The 22464-nt window shown below is 36.1% G+C and overlaps 1 protein-coding gene across 2 annotated transcripts in view; it reads right to left on the bottom strand.

Moving 5' to 3' along the window:
* Window positions 1-1578: 1578 nt before the first annotated feature.
* LOC150099954 (uncharacterized) overlaps window positions 1579-22464 on the bottom strand; it is a 257685-nt gene continuing 236799 nt past the window's right edge. Inside the window, exons 14-16 of one of the 2 annotated variants that reach the window (XM_090402732.1) lie at window positions 17111-17262; window positions 2387-2446; window positions 1579-2073 (exon numbers count right to left, since the gene is read on the bottom strand). In XM_090402732.1, coding sequence (XP_090258858.1) covers window positions 1962-2073; window positions 2387-2446; window positions 17111-17262 — 324 coding nt within the window. In that variant the 3' untranslated portion in view covers window positions 1579-1961. The remainder of the gene's footprint in view (window positions 2074-2386; window positions 2447-17110; window positions 17263-22464) is intronic. The other variant, XM_090402731.1, reaches the window with a different exon arrangement.

Raw genomic sequence — 22464 nt, 5'->3', positions numbered from 1 at the left:
ATTCTTCAATTAAGAATTACTAATTAAATATTTATTTAAAACCTGACCTGCTATTAACTTATAAAATAATAATATGTTTAAATTTTTGTATAACTAAATATATATGGTGTAACGTAAAGTGTTATTTTATATTTAACTGTATACGTAATCAAAAAGTTGAAGAAATAGCTTAAATATTATATTGTTCTTATTTGTGAAATATTTAATGTTATGTAATCACTCATGTAGCAGTAATATAGCATACATTACATTGGCGAGATGTTTACGCTTAGTCGATTGTCATGGAAACGCACGCGTAAACAACCACGAGTGGAGTAGAGCGTGGCGTTCGAACGTAAGGTGGGAGTGAAGGTCATAGATAGATAGAGCAGAAAGAGAAGGAAGGTCAGAGATAAGACAGGGAAGGGAGAAGAATTATTATTAAGGAGTGAGGAGAGAGTTTTGCGGAACCAAGATTATAAAATCCTTAGGGCAGAAATTTATGAGTTTAGTGTTCGGAAGTGAACCTATAAGTGGTGAAACATAAAGTTTAATGTTATAAGCGAAATCTGCTGTTGTTATGAAGAAAGATTGATACCGTAATCAGATAAAAGAAAACTGGACAGTCAATGCTAAAATTCTGATTAGTTCCAGTTAATCTGGATTACGATTAAATTCTATGTTGCCCTAGGAAAAGGTTACATTGATTACTTGGAGAAAAGTGAACAGGAAAAGATATTAGTACCTAATTACTGTTGTTTGGAATAGTGAAGTGCGACTTACAGTAATACAATTTAAACTATGGAGAATATTTGTTATGTGTGTTCCGCTAATGTTAATTAAGTTAATTCGTAAGTGCTCTCTCAATAATTTGATGTATTGAAGAATTTGTCTGGTAAGAGTAGTTGTATAAGTTTCTCTATTCTAGCATTAACTGTAATATATCTCCGATGCTCAAGGTCCGGGAATATATTTGCTTGGAATATAGCTTACGTAGTTTATTGCCTGCTGTGAATATAAACATTGAACTGATAAATTTGTGAAGACTGAATAAATGTGAAATTGTTATATTAACTTGAGATAAGAAGATTTGTGTATTTGAGACTGTGAATAGTATATGAAAATTAGAACATTGAATTAGCATCAGTGACCTAAGAAGATGTGTTAAGTTAATTGTATAGTTCCATTTTAAAATAGAGTTCTTGTATTTGTTAACCATATCATATATTAAATGTTTCATTTTGTTGATCTAAATATTGTGTTTGCCCGAATTCCTTATTATTGCACCGTTCATAAACATTCGAATCTTGCGGGAACCCCAAGTAAAAATGATAATAGATGATTTGGCCTAATGAGATGACTGCTAACTTAATTTAGAACTGATCCTACTATTTATATAGACTAATCTAAGAATAGGGTGGCGCAGTATAAATATAAATTTCCCTACTTTTGGATCGGTGATCATTTCGTAATTAGTTGTATTATTCATAAAAGTGACTTGAAACTAGATAGATTTAGAACACGACGAGAAAAGGTCGTCACGACAGCAATCTGTTAAAATCTGCTGAAGTCTAAACCTGAGTGTTTGGTTTAACTTAAATAAACACAAACCACTTTATATATAAGTACGTAAAGTTTAATTTCCATTTCTGTCAGATCCAAAATTAGCACAATGTATATAATATTAAAAAAAATATTAAAATATACAAATATAATTGCAAAAAAATTGCATTATACATTCATTACAAATTCTCTTCCATACTAAATTCCTGTATATACAAATAATTCAGATAATCTGAAATAAAAAAATCTGAAAAAATACTCTATTTAGAAGTTTCTTTATCTTGCTAACTCCTAGATAATGGTTCAAATCTTTTTAAAGTGATATTTTTACAGAATACTGGCCACATATTACTTCCTTAAGTAATAATAGGAAGTATACTTTTATAACAATTAGAGATCAAAGTCCAAACAATGCTCCATCATGATCTATCTCCTGTAGTTGTGAAGCCTAATGTCGAATTTGTAATTGCACTTAAGGAAGATCCTGGCTTGATCAGTCTTTTAACAGCATCTCCAGTACCAAGAAAGAGCCTAAAATATTTTAGTATTTAATATTTAGAAATCTGATTTATGAAAATTTCTTATTAGCATTATGGCTAGATGTATTCTTTATATTTGATGAAGTTGTTTATATTTTCTTCTATGTTGGTGTGTTTATATGTTATCTAATCAAATATGTAACTCACAATAAACTTTGCTAAAAAAATTTGGTTATTTGTTTAAAGCATTATGGTACAGGGAGCTTCTTTGAGTCTGAGACATTATATATAAACCATTGGATATAAATGTAGTTTAAGTAAATTTTCTGCGACAAGTCAAAATTTCTAATGTAAATCATACATACCCAAACAAACCAAGAAAAATGAGCCAGACATCAAAAAGCAATTGTATCTGAGTAATTTGGCTGCAAATAAAAAATTGGTAAAAATTACATTCAAATCCAAAAGAAAAATATTTTAGGAAAAAGTATGAATATTATTAATACAATTATTTAATTAATGATGTACTTAATGGGAAGATATGCCATACTTTCACTGTTTTGAGTGGCATTCACCTTTTAAGTTTGTTTCCTGTCTCTTGACTTCTGACCAGAAGGAACACTGTGTGAACGTCTGTCAAGATCTTCGTCAAAGGCCATTGATGACCCAACTTTTATCTCAAGGGTCATCACAAAGGATGAGACTTAGGATTACAGATATGACCCAGAGACAAAGCAGTAATCGCTGCAGTGGAAGAGTCCACATTCCCCAAGATGGCAATGTCAGGAGCATGATGATTGTCTTTTTCGACATTAAGGGAATTGTGCATTGAAAATTTGTCCCACCCAGTCAGATGGTGAATGTAGAATTCTACTGCAACATTTTAAGGCAGTTGAAAGAAGATGCTTGTTATAAAAGATTGGAACTGTGGCAAAGCAGAAACTGGCTCCATCACTACAGCAATGCTCCCTCCCACAATGCCTTAACAATGCAAGAGGTTTTGTCTGTCATCCCACATTCTCCTTACTCACCAGATTTAGTTCCTTGTGACTTCTTTTTGTTTCCAAAAATGAAACTGAAGATGAAAAGTGGCAGTTTGACACCATTAAGGAGATCCAAGATGAATGACAAGCAGTGCATCAACAAAAAGACTTGCAGAAAGCGTTTGGAAGGGAACTGCTTTGAAAGGAGTTGAGCCCAAATATAAATTGGGTAAGTTGTAAAGATTTTATTAGCCTAGTCCTGTTTCTTTTTGATAGCACCTCATATATATAAAACAACCCCCCCCCCCCCACACACACACTGGAGGACTCAAGACCTATATCATGATAATATTGTATGTGGACAAGCAATTAGAGAGAATTAAGGAATCTATTTATGAATTTCTTAAAGAGATGGTGTTGTACTCATTGGGGAAAACTGGAATGAAGGAAGAGAATGAGACGTTGGTTTGGTGTAGAACTGTATGTGAATGTTAACCAGCTACTGCTTGTTTGTATATACTGTATGCCCACAGATGCGAGATCCTTTGACACTTGTGCACATGTCAGAAAAAGGAGAATCCATTCCGATAATAGGGTAATCAATCCGTCATGTGGGATTAGTTGTTTATTATTGCACGTCGGAAAATTAAAGTGGTAACTATTTTGCTTGTATAACAGTTGGAAAATTTTACGTATAAAGCAGGTGATTTCATGTGTGTTGGTGATCAATTCGTACATCCTTTATTTCTTTCTCCCCTTCAACATGAATTGACTCTTCTTGGCAATCTCCCAGAGATGGTTCTATGAACTGTAGACATACAATACATGTTTGTACACCCTCTGTCTACAAAGAAACCTAACTTTTCAAAAATAGAAGAAACAAGTGGCACCACCTGTTGTATCTTTTTGTTGTTGAAAGCGGCTACCTTCATTAGTGTTGTGTCAACTGTTTATGACATTTGTTTCATTAAAAGCCAAGTTCTAGTGCCAAGAGTGCAGTGTGTTTTGACGAACGGTCGGAAAATGAGTTTCAACCAGAGACCTGCGACTGACTTTTTGTGTTAAACTTGGTAAAAGTTTTACCGGAATGTATCCAATGCTTCAAAAAAGCATACAGTGATGAATGCTTATCATGTACTCAAGTTTACGAGTGGTTTAAGTGATTTCAAAGTGGTAGTGAGAACGCTTGAGGATGACAAAAAGTTGGGCCGTCCAAAAACTGGACTGAGCAAAATTAACATCCAAAAGGTGCGTGATTTCATCAAATAAAACCTGAAATTGTCTGTGAGGTTGATTGAAGATGAATTAGGGGTTCCAAAATCAACTGTGCACAACATTTTGACTGAGAGTTTGGACCTTCGTAAGCCGAATTCACGATTTGTTCCCCACAAGTTGACCAGGGACCAAAAAATGTATCGAATTGAAGACTGCAAGGATCTCATTAAAACTGCTCATAAGGACTCAAACTTTGTTGAAACGATCGTTACTGGTGACGAAACATGGTGTTTTGAGTATGTGCCTGAAACAGAGCGAGTGCTGAGTGGGGACCACCAGAAGAATGGCATCTGAAAAAAAGTCCCTTGGAGAAGTCAAAAGTAAAGACAATGCTGATTTGTTTCTACGATTCCAAAGGCATTATCCACAAAGAATTCATTCCCTGGTCAAACAGTCAATGGTGAGTTTTATCCCAAAGTTTTGAAGTGATTGATACCAAGAATTTTTCGTGTACGGCGGCACGAATATCGTGATGCAGGCAGCTGGTCACTTTTGCACAATAATGCACCATCTCATCATTCGAATATTGTGAGACAGTTTTAGAGCAAAAACCAAGTTTGTGTGTTGGATTACTCACCGTATTCACCTGATTTAGCACCCTGTGACTTCTTTCTCTTCCCCTGACTTCATTTGCCAATGAAAGGAAAGTGATATGACACCTTTGAAAACATTCAGGTGGCAGTAACCACGGCCCTCAACAATATCCCAAAAACCAATATAAAAAAACTCATTTAACGAATTAATTGACCATGCCAAAAATGCTGTATCGAAGCTGAGGGAGTGTATATTGATTGAAATAAATGATTTAAATAATTATAATTGGCCTGTGTTTTATTTTCTATCAAAAGTTCAGTTTCTTTTGGACAGAGGGTGTATATACATGAGTAGAGGAAAGTATATTTCTTTCCTCTACTCATGTATATGCACCCTCTATATATACATGAGTAGAGACAAGACGTAATGACAGAGACACAGCATCTATGGGAAAATGATGGAGGGATTCAGTGAAATAAGGGTCTCCTATTAAGCAAATAGCTCTTTTCAGAATACAAGACTTCTATGGGAGGTTTTTGGTGCACTATGCCAAATGTGAGAACAAGTCATGTTCATGAAACCATTGGTTTCTGAACAAGTCATGTAAAAAATATAACAATGCTGGATTCTTTAAAGTGACAAGAAAGAAAGTTATCCTCTATATATGGCATAGAGGCTTTGTTCCAATTGCTATCATGGTATGTGTTGGAAGAGTGGTAAGCCAGACCTAACCTTTCCTTCCTGTTATCAGTTATATTACTAGCGTTTCTTATTTCAAAACTTCTGCCAGTCTGACCTATATAAGGAAAAACCACAGGAACAAGGAGTTCTGTAGACTTCTGGATGTTTATAGAATTACATTTTCCTAAAGGCAGTAATATATGGTAAAGGCTTTCACCATAGCTTGAAAGCTACTCTGATATTAATTTTTAAGAAGGTTGGTTGATAAATATGTTGGTGCTTTTGATAAAAGTTTCACTAGTCTAGGGTTTTTACCTGGACTCTGAAGAGAACCAACTAGTTTGAAACAATTGTCAGACCAGTGAATCCTTCTGAAAAGTACTAATAAAAGCAAATATATGGACGTGTAAGTAGTGCTTGTGTTTTTTAAATTATGCAAGCAAAGGCAACTCTGATGCCAAGGATTGTATTCTCAAACTCTGATCAAATTTTTGAAACTTTCAAATATAAGTTTCTACATATATTTAGCACTGAAATAAGGTTGGATCTTTAATAACCCTATTTCTATTTACATGGTGGGGGTGTTAATATAGAGCTCACAGTACAGATGCCGAAGCAATGAAATGCACTGCCAAATTACTGTTATTGGTCTAAATGAGTAATCATTAAAAATGACTAAGTTATCCAAACATTGAATAGATTAGAGAGAAAACTTATAGCAAATCTAACACTCTGTTCCTTCTTTCAAGCTTAATGAATTCTCCTTCATTAAGCTTGAAAGAAGGAACAGAGTGTTAGATTTAATCATAGCATCAAAAAGGGTGGCAGCTAAGTCTATAGATGTTCCAAATTAGGAAAGGTTATTTTTTTATTTATTATTATTTTTTTTATGTTGCTTCCACCTACGAAAAGTTAATTAGTAAACCAATGGTACAATTTGTACCACGGATGGGCTGAGGATGTTTTTTCCCTATTTTTATCAATTTATATATATATATATATATATATATATATATATATATATATTGTATTTTTTTTATTTATTTATCTAAATAGGGAAACCCTGCTCTAGAGACCAAACACACAACTTTTTCAAGCCACTTCAGGCCTCCAATAAGCTGAGCTGTGGTCTCACACCAGATGATGACATTCATCTTCCACCTGAAGACAATCACAAACATCCATGCCCATGGTGGGATTCGAACCCGCAGCATGTTGGTTGGAGAGCAAGTATGCTAACTACTCTGCCAACCAGGCTGGCAATATTTTAAACTACAGAGCTAGAAATTATAACAAACTCAAGAGAATACTATGTTCATTCCCATGATATCAGTTACCAAATGGGAAGGATATCAGTAGTGCACAGGAAGTTTTGAAAAGATGTGTAAATGATACAGAATTCGAAGAACAAATAGGAAAAGAGTGAAATGGATGTGCAATCTTATTAAGCAAGAAATGAATAAGATCTCCTCAGATTTGTTCTCCTGGGTTCCAAAGAAATAAAAAAAAACTGTGGAAAGGTTAATTATGAAGATGGATATCAGGATTATGTAGTGTAGATCATGAGAATATAGTGAGAGCATGTGGTCTGCATATGCTGATAAAAATGAGAAGGAGAGGATATATGATAGAAGCCTATACACTTCTAAAGGTATTTACAGGATATTGGTTGATGAAAATTTTCATTAAATGGAGGTGGGGGAGACAATGGGCATCCGTGGAAGTTGACTTTGTAAGCAGTTAAAAAAGCAGTGAAGGTTAGATTTTTTAACTCTCTCAGAGCAGTGAGTGAGCAAGTGTGTAACAGTTTCTGTTGAAGTGGTGAGTGCATCTCATGTGAATGAGTTTATGAGAAGATAAGACAGTTTTCCATGTGGGTGATGTATTTTTCCTCCCTCAATTAGTCCTCAACTCCCTGAAAGTCTCTGATCATGCTAATTTGTAGTGATCCTCTATGTCAAACTGCTCCATAATCCATTTAATTGGCAAGACAGGTATGGTGAGAACAACAGCCCATGTTGTGATAAACAAAAAACAATATAATCTTACAACTCTTCTATATAGAATTTTTATTTTTTATTTTTTTTTATGTTAGTTCTGCCCATAAATGGGTGGTAGTGCTATACACATGTGAAAGGTAAGATTATCTAATTCTCCTGCTCTAAAAATCAAAGAAATTTTCAAGTCACCTCAAGGCTCCAATAAACAAAATTGTCTCACATCAAACAAAGAAAATCATCTGCTACCTACAGATGTTCACAAACTTCCATGTCACAGGGGGATTATAACCCACAAACTGCTGATGTCTGGCTGAAGAGTAGAGATGGTATTCACTTATCCAACTGGGTTAGTTAAAGAGTTACCTCTCAATGTAATAATTTTAAAGGAAATTCATTATAGCAAACCCTCCATCAAAACGAACTATTACTTTGGGTCCCTTATGAGTTTACTATAGTGAGAACTGAATAACTGTTCAGTAAAATCTGACTGAAAAAATTTTTTAAGAAAATTTATGTTCTGTATATATTCCACATAGAGATTATTCATAGAACCATTATTTTAAGTTTAAATTTGTACTAGTTTTATGTGCATTACAGTACACTTCTTCAGGAGAGTAAAATAAAAATTAACCTAATGTTATGTTAACTGAATTAAGTAACACACAAATTAACAATAAGAGTAATATAAAATATTTGAAACAGACCAACACCTTTGTATGGGCATGCAATTAATGTGACATTATGATGGCTATTATGGTGATAAGTAAGCACCGTGAGCACCAAAGATTTATGTGCACCAGTTTTTAATGATACATGACTAAACCTGATGTAATATCATGATTTGTTATGCTGATTAGGATTTAGATTAGACTTGCACTCTCCACTCAGAATCTATCAAATGCAGCTTATTCAATTTCCGTAGTCAATAAGAGCAAATTAAAGAAAAAATTCAGCACCTTAGCTGAGAAAGAATAGCACGTCAAGTATGTATCTCTCAATAAGGTCATGATTAATATATCTCCACAGGTGCTTACAATATAGTGAAGTTAACATCTTGTTCAAAGCTTTCCAGTTTGCCTTATCTCCATGTAATATCCTCAAGATTTGCATCGTAGCTAATGTGAAAAATGAACTAAAGATGCTACAGATTTAATCTGCATCCTAATAACAGCCATATTTCCCAAAAGCAAACAACAACACAATATCTAAAAAATGCTCATTAGGAATAGTCAGTGCTCCTAAAACACAACATGAACATGGAGCAGTATGTTGCAAAAAAATGTAGGAATTACTTACTGACACAAACATTTACAATTTACCCGACTATAATCCTGCTTAGCACCCACCACACGACAAATTAAAGATACCGAGGATACCAAGAAATGTCTCACATTTATTAGACTTGCACTCTCTACTCAGAATTAGTGACTTCCTTACCTGTGGAATACTATCAAATGCAGCTTGTAGCCAATAAGATCAAATTAAAGAAAAAAATTCACTGCATTCTTAGCGGAGAAAGAACAGCATGTCAAGTAAGACTTGCCAGCCTGGTTGGCCGAGTGTTTAGCATATCCGCTCTCCAGCCGAAAGGATGCGAGTTCGAATCCCTCTGTGGGCATGGATGTTTGTAATTGTCTGTGAACATATGAGTGGTGGTGAACGGCAGATGGCATTGCTGTGGATGATGAAAGTAGTTGTGGTTTGAGTGGTGGAGACACAGCTGTAGAGTAGGCACCCTCCCTTGATAAGTCTTTGAACTCCCTAGAGGTGTGATGTAATAATATTTTTGCTGGCCTGGTTGGCCAAGTGGATAGCATATCTGCTCTCCAGCCAAAAGGCTGCAGGTTCGAATCCCACCACGGGCATGGATGTTTGCGACTGTCTGTGGAAATACAATGGTGGTCGGCAGTAGATAGCATTGGTGTAGTTGCAGTCAGTTGGTGATTAAATGGTGGAGACGGAGTTGTTAAACAGGTGCCCTCCCTCAATGAGTCCTTGGACTCCCTGGAGGTGTCAAATAATAATAATAATTTCTTGGGCATTTTTTGGGGGAGGGGGAGGCAAATAACTAAAATCAATCACTAAAACATTTCATCTTTATTTCTGATGTTCCTGCATTCATATTTAAACACAGCAGCAGCAGTTCACCTTTTAGGTCTATAATCAGTCCTATCCATGCAACCTGTTGGTTGTAATTTCCCCACTACACTTACCTGCACTTACTATGAAGATATATCTTCAGACTCAACTACCCCACCCCACTCACATCTCAGGCCATTCCATTCCTGTGCTGATCATCCCAATACACATATTCACTATTACTTCCAACATCCACTGTCCTCATCCCACGTTTTCCTGTCCACCCTGACTCCTCCTCCTCTATATCCCTGTACCTCTTGCATTTCCATTCTCTCATCATTTCTAGCACTACTACCATTTCTGTTAACAAGCACTTTGGTCTCATCTGTTCAACTCTTCTGATCTTTCACTTTACCTCTTACTTCCCTTCCTTTTTTTTTAGCAAGGGTCTCTCCTGTTGACTCACACCAAAGCCACTGAAATACAATTTGTTGCTTTTATACAAATTCATACTTCCCTCAAATACATGTTGCACATCTTCAAACTACACTTCCTTCTTGCTTAGGTCTGCCCATATACTCATCACGATTCTTGCTATCCATCTCAACTTGTCATTATTCTATTTTGGCTACACACTGACAGCCTTTCCTACCACACTGTTACCTTTCACACTCCTTGATAATTTGCTGATATCCATCTTTTTTTTTTTTTTTTTTTTTTGTGTGCGTAGAGGCTTAAGTGCTGTGAGGACATTATGTTGGAGGTTTAATGGATTTTTTACAACACTCAAAAAGAATTAAAATAGAATTTAATACTTCCTATATTTCGTCCTAGTCACTAGGACATCTACGGGGATTACAAAAACAATTAATGTAACATGCACACAAAAACTTACAATACTAAGCCCAACCACGTGGGTGACACTAAAGTCCTATCTAGGTGGAGCGCCCTCTAAAGGCGGTAGTAGGTGGCCTGGAATGTAAGGTGGGACCTCTGGTGATGAGTGTTTCCCAAATCTTCGGAAGCTTAATGCAACCGTATTTGTTAAGATTTGGTTAGTTTCTGAGAGCTGCTGCTGCTGCTTCTAAGAAAAGTCTCTCTTTCTTGAATTTGCTGTGGTGGAGCATGGTGGTTTTCTTCCATGATACTCTGTGGGTGGTGTCCAAAACATGGTCAGCCAAGCCTGAATGGCCATAGTTGTGTTTAACGATGTACGACTTGTGTTCCTCCAGGCGGATGGATGCTGATCGGCCTGTCTGTCCAAAGTATGCAAGCTTACAGGAACAGGGTACTTTGTAAACTCCAGGCAGAGAGAGAGGAGGGAGCTGATCTTTCGTAGATTTTGCTGATATCCATCCTTACATTCTTCTTATGTCCAACCAGATCATTTGTTCCCACAACCACCTCCAAGTCTCTTGCTCTTTTGCTTCTCATATCTAAGGTATCAATTATCTTGCTCAGTCTCCCTCCTGGAAAATAGATCCTGTGAGCTCTCTCAGATATTACTATCAGATGCACAGTAATATCTCTCTGATATTACTGTGCATACTCCTTGTATCATTTCTCATTCTGAATGGTTTGTTCTTCAAATCTCACATTCTAGCAATTTCACTCTGTCGCTCCTGCTTTCTTGTTCCACCATTCCTTTGTTTCGCTTCCCGACTCTCACTCACTTGCTTCAATAATCATCATTTTTCTTTCTTCATTCAATTCCTTCTATCCCAAACTCTCACTCACTTTTGTTTTGTTATTCACACAGTCTTTTGCAGACATATTTAAGCTAGCTTTCATTCTGTCAGTCTCAAACACGTGGAAAGGCTTATGTGCTTGTTGTTCATGTTAATTTATTTTTAACAGTACTAATGAGAACACAGACTGATAAGAAAATAATCACTTATTACTGATATTTTGCTAGTATTATATCCAGCATCTTCAAAGCACAAAAACAGCTTGTCACAGTACTCGAAACATCTTACACATTCCTCTTAAGACCTAATTAATATCTGCTTTCTCTCTCTGTCTCTCCCCCCCCCCACATAAATGGGCCCAATTAGGACTTTAGTCTTTGTGTTGTCTGTTGAAATTGTGCCAACTGTTCCAGATTGTTGTTGTTTTCTGACAAACTGTTTTTGTGCTCTGAAGATGCTGGATATAATACCAGCGAAATATCAGCAATAAGCTATTATCTTCTTATCAGTCTGTGTTCTCATTAATACCATTAAAAATAAATTAACATATTCTGTCAGTTTGTTTTCCATTCACTGATAACTCACAGTGTAACAAAATATTTCACTTTCTACCAATCCATACCTTCTCTCGTCTCCTGTTCAGTCTCTCCACAAACATATTTTTTGCATTTGGCCACATATATATGTTGCACTCACAACATTGAACCATTCTTCAAATCAGTAAGAAACCAACAAAGTCCTACAGTCACGTAGCTATGATAAACAATCAAAGCTACACAAGATTCTGTTAAAATGCAATCAGTATTGCCAATTTCTACACAAAATAGCACATCTTTTCCATGACTCTTTACCGAAAGCTTGGTACATTGCAGATGGAGTTCTGGTTTCAAGCCACTTGCAATATGGAGAATACTTGACTGCTTTGGCATTTGTTGAAAAACAAAGTATAATGTGGGCTTCAGAGTGGAAGAGACTTCTATTCTAGTAAGAATTATTTCAGTTATTTGGTTGGAGCAGGTGTTTGGATCTGAAGAGTGAAATAGTAGTTGCCAAAGGAAAGGAAAGAAGTAGAAGTCACACAGTTCATCCCATTTAGCATTATAGGACAAGAGGCTAGGAGTAGCAGGAAGATATTTAACTATCACGCAGCTATCAAAACTACACAAGGTTCCATTAAAATGCAATCAGTATTGCCAATTTCTACACAAATAGCACATCTTTTCCATAACTCTTTAACGAAAGCTTGATATATTGTAGATGGAGTTCTGGTTTCAAGCCACTTGCAATATGGAGAAATCGTGACTGCTTTGGCACTTAGGGCTGAAATTGCCTGGATAGGGGTTTAGGGCTAGAATTACCAAGAGGAGAGCTAACATCTACATCATATGTATCAGAACTGGTTAGGAAAAGATCAAGGGAGAGAAGATAATTATTGAGCATTCTAGTGAGCATATGGATAATTTGTGAAAGTTTGTTACTGGCAGCACAACATCTCTGCCATTTAGTTTGGTGCAAATAGAGAATACAAGCCATTCTGAGTTGTAAATATTGAAGTTCAAATGAAAAGGAACTTCAAATGTTTGGGTATTGGGAATGTTGAGGATCAAGTTTCACAAGCAGATAGTGCAAAATGAACAGTATCATTATACAAGAATCATCATCATCATCAAATTCTTGACACATACCTTCAAGGGGTGTACAGGATATGATAGTACTACATGAAAAAATTTACATCATTACTAACTTCCTATCTACAATTTTCCTCCAAATCAGTCTATCAAGACTCCAACATTATCAGATCTTATATTTCTATCGTCTAAGGCGCTTTGTACCGTATCCATCCACCTATATCTTGGTCTTCCTCTGGGTCGTTTTCCTGCCAACCTGGCAGAGAACACTTGTTTTGCTAATCTTTCCTCGCTCATTCTGTTTAAGTGACCATACCACCCGAGATTAGCTCTGTTAACCCATACTTGGATGCTGACAATGTCTAGTTCTTTCCTAATATCCTCGTTTTTAATATGATATTGCCATTGATGCCATCTGTTCACGCCTCTAATCTTTCTCAGGACTCTCATATCTGCGGTCTCTAGCCTTTGGTAAAGTGTTTTACTTCTAGCCCAGCTCTCAGATCCATAAGTTAAAACATTTGAACACTGTCTTGTATACAGCTAATTTAGTGTTCTGACTAATTTCACTCTTATTCCATATGAATTTATTCAATTGACTGCCTACCATACCAGCTTTGTTGATTCGGTTGTTTAATTTACCATCTTCAGTAAAAATCGTGCCTAAGTAGCAGAAATGTTTTACATGTTCCACAGGTTCCCCGTTCACAACACAGTTGACATTTTCAACAATTCTACCTATTTTCATTGTCTTTGTCATTTTAATGCTGATTTTCATACATATCTATTACAACAGTTATTCAATTTAGTCAAGATATCTTGCAGACTCGTAGCAGATTTATTGATAAGTATAACATCGTCCACATAAATCAAAGAGCTGATATTAACATCTCCAATTTTGCTATCAGGTTTAATACCACTTTCCTTCATAATGTGATCCATATAGATAATGAATAACAGAGAGGATAATGTACATCCTTGTCTCACACCAGATTTAACATTAACCCTCTTCCTGTACTTCCTTCAATTCTAACTGCTGACTTACAACTCAAATAATAACTAAGTATTGCTTGATGTAATGCCCCATTGACACCACATAACTGTGGCGTATTGAATAGCTTCTCTCTTGGCACCTTGTCATATGCCTTTTCCAGATCGACAAAACTTAAATACAGATCTTTATTATATTCTTATGATTTCTCAACTATTTGTCGTAAAGTGAAGATCTGATCCTCACAGCCTCTATTTGGCCTGAATCCAGCTTGTTCTTCAAGCTTTTCTTCCACAATTCTTCTCATCCGTTTCTCAAGTATACTTGCATAGATCTTGCCAGGAACACTCAGTAGGGAAATACCTCTATAATTCTCACATTCAGTTTTATTTCCCTTTTTATATATGGGTACCATTAGAGCTCTACTCCAATCATCGGGAATTTTTCCCTCTGTCCAGGCTTTCTGAACTATGCAGTGAAGCCACTGTAAGACTTTTATACCACCATACTTCAGCATTTCTGGTCAAATATCATCTACTCCTGCTGCCTTTCCACATTTCAAGACTTTGATGGCTTTTTCTATTTCAAGTATGGATTGAGTGTTTTTTACCACTGTTCTCTAACTGCTTGTTTCATTTAGCAATTCTTCGAAGTAATTACTCTATACTTCAAGGATATCTTTTTCTCCTGTTTTCATCTCACCTTTCTCATCTCTAACTCCTTTTACAGCACTCTTTCCTCCATTTCTAAGCTTCTTCAACAACCTCCAGAATATCTTACCACTTCTTGATATTTATTTTCTATGTTCTTGCCAAAGTCCTCCCATGACTTTTGTTTAGCTAGTTTTACACAGTGTTTCGCTTTCTTACATTTCTCTCTGTATTCTCTAAGACCAAAAACTGATTTATTTGCCAGGAACTTTTGATATGCTTTCTTCTTTTCCTTCACTGCCTCTTTAACTTCCTGTGTCCACCATGGAGTTCTGATTTTTCTATCCTTGCAGACAACCTCACCACATGCCTTTCTGGCTGAATCAATGAGGGTTTTCTTCAAGACTTGCCGCTGAATCTCCAAGGTTTGGTTACTGTTTTCAAACTCTTTCATTTTTTCTTCAATAATCTTTGTGTATTTTAGTCTACAGTTCACATCTGAGAGCTGCTCAACTTTTTTCGCTTTAAAACTTTCTTACATGTTATTCTTTTCAATATGAAATTCAATTTCATCCTGCTCAAGACTAAATAGTGATCGCTTCCAATATCAAATCCTCTGCACACTCTGGTGTCCTGCACCAGGGAGAAAACATCACTATCAACAATAACATAGTCAATGAGACTTTTCTTATTTCTTGTCTCTTCTGTCCATGTGAATTTCTGCACATTTTTATGTTGGAACATGGTGTTAGTAATAACCAGTCCATGTCCTGAGCAGAAATCCAACAGGTGTTTGCCATTATTAGCTTTGCTCTTTTCTCCAAATTTTCCCAAAATATTTTTGTATGTCTGACAATGATTTCTTATTGTGCTATTTAGATCTCCAACAAGGACCAACTTTTCCTTTTTCATTTTGTCAGTTGCTTTTTCTAAAGCCTCAAAAAATTCCTCCACTTCTACCTTAGTAGAACCTTCTGTGGGACCATAGGCACAAATAAGTCTCATTGTCTGCTTCCCCATTCTCATATTTGCCCACATTACTCTACTTGAGACTGCCTGCCATTCAAGAAGATTAGCCTCATATTTTGTGTTGAATACTATGACTACTCATTTTCCTTGATTGTCATTTCCTGAATATAACATTTTGTATTTATTGCTCAGAAAGATCTCACTAGTTTTTGTCTTTTTTATTTCAGTCACTCCCTATTATGTCGATCTGGTACTTATCTGATTCTTCAGCTAGCTCCATTTCTTTGCCATTCTGGTTTCTTATGTTGATAGTACCGATCTTTAACTCTGCGGATGTTGAGTTGGGATGTGTTTTAGGATTTGTTCCAGTAGCTGGCTTTTCGCTGTTCGCTCTGGTTCCCTGTCAAAAACAACGGGGGGGGGGCCTTGTTTAACTGGGCGATGCCCCATAGGGGCATCACCCAGTTAAACAAGCCCCCCCCCTGAATATCTGAATATTCATTGTCTGAATATTCAGACAATGACAATCAAGGAAAAGGAGGAGTAGCCATAGTATTCAACACAAAATACGAGGCTAATCTTCTTGAATGGCAGGCAGTCTCAAGTAGAGTAATGTGGGCAAATATGAGAATGGGGAACTGGACAATGAGACTTATTTGTGCCTATGGTCCCACAGAAGGTTCTACTAAGGTAGAAGTAGAGGAATTTTTTTGAGGATTTAGAGAAAGCATCTGACACAATGAAAAAGGAAATGTTGGTCCTTGTTGGGGATCTAAATAGCAGAGTAGGAAATGATTGTCAGACATACAAAAATATTTTGGGAAAATTTGGGGAAAAGAACAAAGCTAATAATAATGGCAAATTTCTGTTGGATTTCTGCTCAGGACATGGATTGGTTATTACTAACACCATGTTCCAACATAAAAATGTGCAAAAATTCACATGGAGAGAAGAGGCAAGAAATAAGAAAAGTCTCATTGACTATGTTATTGTTGATAGTGATGTTTTCTCCCTGGTACAGGACATGAAATTCTGTCATGTTGTACCATCATTTTCTATACTGGTTTAAGCCAATAAGATTACAATTTGGTCGGCTAAACCCCAAATTGCCAGCCCATTCTCGTTCGTTCGGTATCCAAGTAGATAATCAACAGGGTGCACCACGAGAAGATGAGGATTGGACATTAGGTCAGAAGCCCTGGTCCGTTTTCCGCATTCTTTTATAGGCTATGTGGAGGTCTCCTCTCAGTTATACAGCTTTGACCCTTAAGCACCCCCCTCATACAAGAATGAGACTGTGAAATGCACCTTTATGATTGTATATGACCATTTCCTTTTTTTTATATTAATTTATATTAAAAACTGACTCATCTTTCAGGTTTGATCACACCTCTTAGCTGCTCATAATAATTAACTCTTTGTTCATAATTTTTCTCCATAAGAAATTTCATATAAACTAATATTCACAAATTTTACTATATTCAAAATAAATATTTAAATTCAGAGAGGTAGCATTTTAAACTGAGTTATCAGGCATATAAGCTTACAAGAACAAAAGATAAAATATTAAATAAAATAAAATAGCAAAAAGAAGTCGCTTATGTAACTCACTCCTTAAACAGAAGAATATGAAAGACTCCAGGAAGAATGAAGGCTAAGAGTGAACAACATGTTGCTCCAATTAAGGCCATTAGAGTAGCAAAATTTGGAATTGCTATTACTGCTATGCCAGTCAGTGACACCAGCAACAACCTTAAAAGATGCTAAATGGAAGAAAAAAATATTAAATTCACTAAAAGAAAAATATAACATGATTTTTAAAATTCACACTGAAAAGCATAATGGATTTATCTTGCTCTTAATATTATTTTACATTAATTTTCTGTTTCTGAAATACGTTTTCTACCTCAAGCATTAATAGTTAAGGTAGAAAATGCCATCAAAAACTTGAAATGTGAGAAGGCAAGGGGAGTAGATATCTAAATCTGACCAGAAATGCTCAAATATAGAGGTATGAAAGTTTTGAATAATTCAGAGGGGCTTGTCAGGTCAAATTCCAGATGATTGGAGTAGTGCTCACATAGTTCCCCCTCTATAAAAAAGGGAATAAAGCTGAATATCAGAATTACAGAGGAATTTCACTACTAAGTGTTCTAGGTAAGGTTTATGCAAACACACAAAAAGAGGCTGACAAAATTTGTGAAAGAGAAACTGGGAGAAGAACAAACTGGATTCAGGTTTGTCAGTAACAGATTTTCACTGTACAACAACCAGTTGAGAAATCATGGGAATATGACAAGGATCTGTACTAAGTTTTGTAGATCTGAAAAAGAGGCCCAGGGAAAAGCTTCTCAAAACAGTATGGTTATAGGGGGTAAATTGATCATTATACAGAGCAATACATAGTCTATATTTATATGTAAGTCAGCAGTTACAATTGAAGGGAATGCAGGAAGATGGTTTTATGAAAAATCAGGTGTAAGACAAGGATGCACATTATCTCCACTCTTATTCATCATCTACATGGATTACATTATTAAAGAAAGTAGCACCGAACCTGATATTAGAATTGGAGATATCAAACTTAGCTATTTGGCTTTATGCAGATGATGTTGTATTCTTAAACAACTCCTAACTGAAGTGAATAACAGCTGTAGCAAATTTGGTATGAAAATCAGAAATAAAAAGACAAACTATAAACACAAGTAGGAACATACAAAACTTCAGATGCATTCTGAATGGAGAGTATTGAACAAGAAAAATATTTTGGCTATTAGGCAAAGTTTTTAGTGAAGATGGTAAATTAAATTGGGTGCTTAAGGGTCAAAGCAGTATAACTGAGAGGAGAGCTCCACATAGCCTTTAAAGGAATGCGGAGAACCGACCAGGGCTTCTGACCTAATGTCCAATCCTCACCTTCTCGTGGTGCACCCTGTTGGGTATCTACTTTGATACTGAACGAACGAGGATGGGCTGGCAATTTGGGATTTAGCCGACCAAATTGTATTCTTATTGGTTAAACTAAAATAAAAAATGATGGTACAACATGACAAAATTTCATGCCGGCTGGGGCGTCGCCCGGTTAAACAAGGCCCCCGTTGTTTTTGCCAGGGAACCAGGGCAAACAGCAAAAAGTCAGCTACTGGAACATATCTGAAAACACACTCCAACTCAACATCACCAGAGTTAAAGATCGGTACTATCAACGTAAGAAGCCTGAATGGCAAAGAAATGGAGCTAGCTGAGGAATTAGATAAGTACCACATCGACATAATAGGGGTGACTGAAACAAAAAAGACCAAAACTGGTGAGATCTTTCTGAGCAATAAATACAAAATGTTATATTCAGGCAATGAAAATCAAGAAAAAGAAGGAGTAGCCACAGTATTCAACACAAAATACGAGGCTAATCTTCTTGAATGGCAGTCAGTCTCAAGTAGAATAATGTGGGCAAATATGAGAATGGGGAACTGGACAATGAGACTTATTTGTGCCTATGGTCCCACAGAAGGATGTACTAAGGTAGAAGTGGAGGAATTTTTTGATGCTTTAGAAAAAGCAACTGACACAATGAAAAATGAAAAGTTGGTCCTTGTTGGGGATCTAAATTGCAGAGTAGGAAATGATTGTGAGACATACAAAAATATTTTGGGAAAATTTGGAGAAAAGAGCAAAGCTAATAATAATGGCAAATATCTGTTGGATTTCTGTTCAGGACATGGACTGGTTATTACTAACACCATGTTCCAACATAAAAATGTGCACAAATTCACATGGAGAGAAGAGGCAAGGAATAAGAAAAGTCTCATTGACTATGTTATTGTTGATAGTGATGTTTTCTCCCTGGTGCAGGACACCAGAGTGTACAGAGGATTTGAAATTGGAAGTGATCACTATTTAGTCTTGAGCAGGATGAAATTGAATTTCATATTGAAAAGAATAACATGTAAGAAAGTTTTAAAGCGAATAAAAGTTGAGCAGCTCTCAGATGTGAACTGTAGACTAAAATACAGAAAGATTATTGAAAAGAAAATGAAAGAGTTTGAGAACAGGAATCAAACCTTGGAGATTCAGTGGCAAACTCTGAAGAAAACATTGATTGATTCTGCCAGAGAGGCATGTGGTGAGGTTGTGTGCAAGGATAAAAAAATCAGAACTTCCTGGTGGACACAGGAAGTTAAAGAGGCAGTGAAGGAAAAGAAGAAAGCATATCAAAAGTTCCTGGCAAATAAGTCAGCTTTTACTCTTAAAGAATACAGAGACAAATGTAAGAAAGCTAAACAGTGTGTAAAACTAGCTAAACAAAAGTCATGGGAGGACTTTGGCAAGAACATAGAAAATAAATATCAAGAAGGTGGCAAAATATTCTGGAGGTTGTTGAAGAAGCTTAGGAATGGAGGAAAAAGTGCTGTAAAAGGAGTTAGAGATGATAAAGGTGACATGAAAACAAGAGAAAAAGATATCCTTGAAGTATGGAGTAATTACTTTGAAAAACCTAAATGAAACAAGCAGTGATGACAGCACAGTGGTAAAAAATACTGACCAGGCATGCAGTCAGGAATACATATCCATACTTGAAGTAGAAAAAGCCATCAAAGGCTTGAAATGTGGAAAGGCAGCAGGAGTAGATGATATTTGACCAGAAATGCTGAAGTATGGTGGTATAAAAGTCTTACAGTGGCTGCACTGCATAGTTCAGAAAGCCTGGACAGAGGGACGAATTCCCGATGATTGGAGTAGAGCTCTCATAGTACCCATATATAAAAAGGGAAATAAAACTGAATGTGAGAATTACAGAGGTATTTCCCTACTGAGTGTTCCTGGCAAGATCTATGCAAGTATACTTGAGAAACGGTTGAGAAGAATTGTGGAAGAAACGCTTGGTGAAGAACAAGCTGGATTCAGGCCAAATAGAGGCTGTCAGGATCAGATCTTCATTTACGACAAATAGTGGAGAAATCATGGGAATATAACAAAGATCTCTATTTGAGTTTTGTAGATCTGGAAAAGGCATATGATAAGGTGCGAAGAGAGAAGCTATTCAATACGGTATAGTTATATGGTGTCAATGGGGCATTAAATCAAGCAACACTTAGTATTTATTTGAGTTGCAAGTCACAGTTAGAATTGAAGGAAGTACAGGAAGATGGTTTAATGTTAAATCTGGTGTGAGACAAGGATGTATATTATCCCCTCTGTTATTCATTATCTATATGGATCACATTATGAAGGAAAGTGGTATTAAACCTGATATCAAAATTGGAGATGTTAATGTCAGCTCTTTGCTTTATGCGGATGATGTTATACTTCTAAATAAATCCGCTACAAGTCTGCAAGAATCTCTGACTAAATTGAATAACTGTTGTAATGGATATGGTATGAAGGTCAGCAATAAAAAGACAAAGACAATGAAAATATGCAGAATCATTGAAAATGTCAACTCTGTTGTGAATGGAGAACCTGTGGAACAAGTAAAACATTTCAGCTACTTAGGCACGATTTTTAGTGAAGATAGTAAATTAAATATAGAAATAGACAACAGAATCAACAAAGCTGATATGGTAGGAAGTCAATTGAATAAATTCATATGGAATAAGAAAGAAATTAGTCGGAACACTAAATTAGCTGTATACAAGACAGTGTTCAAACAAGTTTTAACTTATGGATCTGACAGCTGGGTCAGAAGTAAAACACTTGACCAAAGACTAGAGACCGCAGATATGAGAGTCCTGAGAAAGATTAGAGGCGTGAACAGATGGCATCAATGGCAATATCATATAAAAAATGAGGATATTAGGAAAGAACTTGACATTGTCAGCAACCAGGAGTGCGTTAGCAGAGCTAATCTCAGGTGGTATGGTCACTTAAATAGAATGGGAGAGGAAAGATTAGCAAAACAAGTGTTTTCTGCCAGGTTGGCAGGAAAACGACCCAGAGGAAGACCAAGATATAGGTGGATTGATACGGTACAAAGTGCCTTAGACGATAGAAATATAAGATCTGATAATGTTAGAGTCTTGACAAGTAACAGACTGATTTGGAGGAAAATTGTAGATAGGAAGTTAGTAATGATGTAATTTTTTCATGTAGTACTGTCATATCCTGTACACCCCTTGAGGGTAAATGGCAGGAATTTGATGATGATGATGATGGTAAAAGTAAATTTGGAAATAGAGAAGAGAATAAACAAAACTGGTATGGAGGGGAGCCAGCTGAATAAATTTGGATGGAATAAGAGAGAAATTAGCCAAAATACTATATTGGCATTCAAAAAGTTCAAGTATTAAGTTATGGATCTGAGAGTTGGGTTAGAAATAAATTTGATCAAAGATTGGAGACCACAGATATGAGCATTCTTTGAGAAATTAGGAGCCTGAACAGATGCTGTGATGGCAGAATCATTAAAATTGAGACATCATTTTTAATCATCAGGAAGGAACTTAACATTGTTTGCATTCAAGAATATGTAACCAGGACTAATCTAGGGTGATATGGTTACTTAAACAGAATGGAAGAAGAAAGTTAGCAAAACAGGTGTTTGATGTCACGATGGCAGGAAAAAGACTAAGAGGAATTCATCCACTTAGACCAAGGTCTAAGTGGATGGATTCAGTCAGAAGTGCCTTAGAAGAACGAAATGTTAGATACATCAATATTGGAGGGCTGACAAATAATAGACTAATCTGGAGGAAAATTGTTGAGAGATGTTAATAATGTAAACCTAATCATGTAATGCTATCCCAGTAGTCTGAATACCCCTTGAGGATACACACCAGGAAATCAATGATGATGTAGGTTTAGGTGCACACACACACACACACACACACACACACACACACACACACACACACACACACACACACACACACACACACACACAAAATTACATCTAAACATCTTTTTTAATTTTTTTTTCCCCAGCTGTGAATCCCACCTTCAAAAATATGTAAAAATTTTGCTTACAA

Source organism: Typopeltis vanoorti, chromosome 13 (genome assembly GCF_054136105.1).
Source record: "Typopeltis vanoorti isolate ZY-2024b chromosome 13, IOZ_Tvanoo_1.0, whole genome shotgun sequence".
NCBI lineage: Eukaryota > Metazoa > Arthropoda > Arachnida > Uropygi > Thelyphonidae > Typopeltis > Typopeltis vanoorti.
Note: the sequence above shows the minus strand (reverse complement) of the source record. Positions and strands in the feature narration are given on the sequence as shown.